Genomic DNA, 4,629 nt, shown 5'->3' with positions numbered 1-4,629 from the left:
GCCGGCCTCGCCCCCATCCCCGGTGACTGGAGTGGATGCGGGATTCCTACCCACCCCGCGCCCCCGCTTCTCCTCCCGGCTCCCGCCCTCCACCTCCAGGGGAGAGAGGAGCTGTTTTTGAGGGGCGTCTTTCCCCTCACCCCCCAACGACCCTCCTTTTAAGATTCATTTTTTGCAGTTTGACGCCTGCCCCCACTCCCACCCACCCATCCACCCTTGAAACAGAAGAGACAGACACGTGGTCGTGGGCGCCTCCAGACACCCTGGCCCCGCCCCCTCCCGCACCCACTCGGTCCCCAGGGCCCTTAGCTGGGGAGGGGGGCACCCCAGGGCTCACCCCCCAAAACACACACACACACAGACTCTTTTGATACTGAAGGGAGGTTTGCGGCAACGACTACCTGCTCTGTAATTACTTTAAAAAAAAAACACGGAAAAAGTAAAAAAATATTTTTGGGTCATGAAAGCATGGAAAAGAGAGAAAAACGAAGTGAATGTGGACGGGGAGCTAAGGGGATTGGGACCCCTCACCCTGTTCACCCTTGACCTCGGAGGCCCCAGGTGGGGCCCCATCACCTGGCACCTGCAGCCCCTCTGAGGCAGGTCCTGGGGTGCTCTCTCGCCCCCACCTCTTAGCAGAAATGGAGGGGCCTGTATTAGTTTCCTGGGGCGGCCGTAGCAAAATTATAAAAACTGGGTGGCCCAGAACGGCCGGAATGTGGTATCACAGGTCGGGATCCAGGAGTCTGGGTGGGGGGGCCTGGCTGGTGACCCCAGAGGTTGCTAGGCTGGCGGCAGCTTTACCCCAACCTCCCCTGCGTCTCCATGTCCGTCGTCTTCCCTCTGAGCGTGCCTGCCTCTGTGTCCCAGTTCCCCCCCTCTTTAAAAAAAAAAAATATTGATTTTTTTACAGAGAGGAAGGGAGAGGAATAGAGAATTAGAAACATCGATGAGAGAGAAACATCGATCAGCTGCCTCCTGCACGCCCCCTACTAGGGATGTGCCCGCAACCAAGGTACATGCCCTTGACCGGAATCGAACCTGGGACCCTTGAGTCCTCAGGCCGACGCTCTACCCACTGAGCCAAACCGGTCAGGGCACAGTTCCCCTTTTATTAGGATGCGGGTCATGCTGGATGAGGGCCCTTCCTCCTCCTGCCCCACCTCACTGGCCCGTCTGCAAGGACTGTGTCCACGTCAGGTGACACGCACAGGTCCTGGTCAGCACCTCAGCGTGTCTCACCAGGCGGAGGGGGGGGGGGGGGGGGCGCGATTCAAGCCGTTACTGAGCCCAGCCGGAGCGCCCGTCTCCAGAAAGCAAAGTGGGTGTCGGTGAAGGGGGGTGACCTGGGGGCAAGGGGTGCTCCCTGGGGCCTGCTGGACCAGAGGGAGCCACACATTGTCTTGTAAATGCAGAGGCCGGAGAGATGGGGTCCAGACCTGGGTAGGGGGGAGGGGAGGATACACTGTCCCTCAGGGCAGGGGCCGCATGCAGAGCCCCAACCCCGCCCCCCAGGCCTAGCAGCCAGGGTGTGGGAGCAAACCCAGGGGTGAGCAGGGAGGCCAAGATGCTGGCGTCTGGGGCCTGCTGGACCAGAGGGAGCCACACATTGTCTTGTAAATGCAGAGGCCGGAGGGATGGGGTCCAGGCCTGGAGGGGGGGGGAGGATACACTGTCCCTCAGGGCAGGGGCCACATGCAGAGCCCCAACCCCGCCCCCCAGGCCTAGCAGCCAGGGTGTGGGAGCAAACCCAGGGGTGAGCAGGGAGGCCAAGATGCTGGCGTTTGAGCCTCTAGAGCAGCGGTTCTCAACCTGTGGGTCGCGACCCCTTTGGGGGTCGAACGACCCTTTCACAGGGGTCGCCTGAGACCATCGGAAAACACATATATAATTACATATTGTTTTGGTGATGAATCACTATGCTTTCATTATGTTCAATTTGTAACAATGAGATTGGGGGTCACCACAACATGAGGAACGGTATTAAAGGGTCGCGGCATCAGGAAGGTTGAGAACCACTGCTACAGAGGACTGGGCGCCATCCGTGCTGTCTAGACAGACAGAGGCCGACGGAGGCGGGTCCACGCACACGCAGGGCTGGGTCCGGAGCAGGCCGGGTCTCAGCCCCCTCTCCCCCCTCACCTCGGCCCAGCCTGGCCCGGTACAGAGCAGGGCTGGGTGCTGTGGAGGACACCCCGGCCCCCCGGAGTTGAGGACAGAGGTGGGGGCCCACAGCAGTTCATCTCCTCCACCTGCAGCTCTTACGGCAACCTCTTCCCTCACGGGCAGAGGCCGCAGCGGCCGCGGCTGGGATCTCGGCTCAGGACTCTCCCTCGCTCCCTCTTTCATGCTCCTTTTCTCCCTCGTCCTCTTTCAGAGCCATCCCTGGTTGCCATGGCAACGCTGCAGCGGGTACCAGGTGGCGGCTGGGGGCAGGGAGCCGGGCGCTGCTGCAGACTCCGCCATTTCCGATGCCAGGCACCCACCAGGCGCGCTGGCTGGGGCTCCTTTGGGGGGCACTGGGCCTCCCCAGGCCTCGCAGGCTTCTCCTTGACCGATGGGACGGGGGGAGGCGGGAGGGACAGTGTGGGGGTGAGAATACAACACTGGGAGGGGTGCTGCCGGCCTGGTGGCCCGGGAAGAGGAGGATGAGTGGTCGGAAGTCAAGGTGAACTGAGGGAGGTCCTGGCCCCCGGCTGGGGTAGCCGACTCCATCCCGCCGCCTTGTGGGGAGACGAGGAACGACCAGGCCAGGCCTCCAGACCTTGCAGTGGGGAGATGTGGGCCTGGCCTGGCTGGGGACAGCATGGCAGCCAGCCCAGGTGAGATGGGGGTGGGGGCTGGAAGGATGGAGGTCCAGGGAGGCCGGCAGGCAGAGCACAGCAGCAGAGGGATCAGAGACAGACACAGAGACCCAAGTGGAGGAACGTTGAGCCAAGACCTGGGGGAGTGACCATGGGGGGGGGGCCAGGGGGGGGCATTGGCAACGCAGGAGCAAGGGCACAGACTGAGAGCCCAGAGTCCCTATCACCATCTCTTCTCCCTGCTCCCAAACCTCAACCCCCACCCCAAGCAGGATGCAGTTTCCATGACAACCTGGCCGGGCCAGAAAAGGGGGCGGGGGACTGCAGAGGAAATTTTCCACATCAGCAGCAAGGGAGGAGGGCACGGTGCAGGGAAGGAACTGGCCCATACGATGGGGGCCATGCAGGGCCCCTGGAGCCCCAAATCACCATGCCCACAGCCCCGAGCACCGTCACCCCGCCTCCGCCCAGCCAACTGGCACCCTCACCTCTGGGCTGCGGGGAAGGGGGACGGCTTGGGAGAGGCTCAAGGGTCAAATGTCCAAAGATCAGCGGCTGCCCAGGCCTGGTGTGTGGTGGGGGGAGCGGGCAGCCGGCAGCTGACGGAGCTCGGACCGCAGACCAGACCACCAGACTCAAGGACATGGCCCTGGACAGGGTCCCGCGGAGGGTGGGAGTGGTGGGCTACGGCCGGCTCGGTGAGTCCCTGACCCTCTGGGGCTCCTCCCCAGGCCCCTTCCTGAAGCCCCCAAAGCCCTGTGTCCGCCACAAACACACCTTTCACCTTCTCTAGGTCTCTGTCCCCCTCCCCCTGGGTCTCTGTCCCCCTCCCCCTGGGTCTCTGTCCCCTGTTCTCTGAGTCTCTTGCCCTCCTCCCAGGACAGTCCCTGGTCTCCCACCTGCTGACTCAGGGGCCGGAACTGGGCCTAGAACTGGTTTTTGTCTGGAATCGAGACCCAGGACGCCTGGCAGGGAAAGTGCCCCCCTCCCTGCAGCTGCAGAACCTCGCTGACCTTGGGGAGAGGTCAGTGACCTTGCCCTGAGCGAGCAGGGCTCCCGGGGCGAAGCTCCTGTTCTGGCCTCCCTTAGCTGCTGTGTGACCTCAGGCACGTCCCTCACCCTCTCTGGGCCTTGGGTCACCCAAGTATGAGTTGGGACAAGCCCATCCGCCCTGTTTCCCCTCCCAGGCCTGGGTGAGGAGTGACGGGCCACGACAGACCGAGGGAATCTGGGGAAGGGAGGCCTGATCTCTCTCCAAGGCCCTCCCCTCCTCTCCCCTCTCCTAGGCACCCCGACCTTGTGGTGGAAGTGGCCCATCCCAAAATAATCCAGGAATCTGGGGCACAGATCCTGCGCCACGCCAACCTCCTGGTGAGCCCTGCCCCTTCCTCCTCAGCCCCACCCCACCCCAGAGTGGGATGGGTCCCCTGACCTCTGCCCCACCCACCTACACCCACCCCAGGTGGGGTCCCCCTCAGCCCTGGCTGACCAGGCCACAGAGCGGCAGCTCCTGGAGGCTTCCAGACGCTGGAACCACGCCGTGTTCGTGGCCCGGGGGGCCCTGTGGGGCACTGAGGACATCAGCAGACTGGACGCGGCTGGCGGCCTCCAGGTGAGGGCCTGTTGGGGTCCCCAGGAAGCGGAGGGGCTCTGCAGAGACCCCTGGGCCCCCCTGACCCTGGCTGTCACTTCCAGAGTCTCCGTGTCACCATGGCCACACATCCCGATGGCTTCCGGCTGGAGGGTCCCCTGGCCGCAGCTCAGAGCACCGGGCCCCGCACTGTGCTCTACGAAGGCCCTGTGCGCGGGCTCTGCCCCTTTGCCC

General features: G+C 63.6%; 2 protein-coding genes across 2 annotated transcripts in view; both read left to right on the top strand.

Annotated features, from left to right (window-relative positions):
- Positions 1–2,554, top strand: part of LRRC4B (leucine rich repeat containing 4B) — a gene marked incomplete at its 5' end in the record, with an annotated part of 4,933 nt that extends 2,379 nt beyond the window's left edge. Inside the window, one exon of the mRNA XM_014550452.1 lies at positions 2,378–2,554. Within this exon, the coding sequence (XP_014405938.1) occupies positions 2,378–2,554 (177 nt within the window). The remainder of the gene's footprint in view (positions 1–2,377) is intronic.
- Positions 2,555–3,023: 469 nt separating this feature from the next.
- Positions 3,024–4,629, top strand: part of ASPDH (aspartate dehydrogenase domain containing) — a 2,896-nt gene continuing 1,290 nt past the window's right edge. The window contains exons 1-5 of the mRNA XM_005879634.2: positions 3,024–3,502; positions 3,684–3,828; positions 4,091–4,175; positions 4,267–4,416; positions 4,500–4,625. Of these exons, the coding sequence (XP_005879696.1) occupies positions 3,235–3,502; positions 3,684–3,828; positions 4,091–4,175; positions 4,267–4,416; positions 4,500–4,625 (774 nt within the window). The 5' untranslated portion in view covers positions 3,024–3,234. The remainder of the gene's footprint in view (positions 3,503–3,683; positions 3,829–4,090; positions 4,176–4,266; positions 4,417–4,499; positions 4,626–4,629) is intronic.

The sequence above is a fragment of the Myotis brandtii genome, unplaced genomic scaffold (genome assembly GCF_000412655.1).
Source record: "Myotis brandtii unplaced genomic scaffold, ASM41265v1 scaffold601, whole genome shotgun sequence".
Taxonomy (NCBI): Eukaryota; Metazoa; Chordata; class Mammalia; order Chiroptera; family Vespertilionidae; genus Myotis; species Myotis brandtii.
This window is presented reverse-complemented; position numbering and strand designations above follow the sequence as displayed.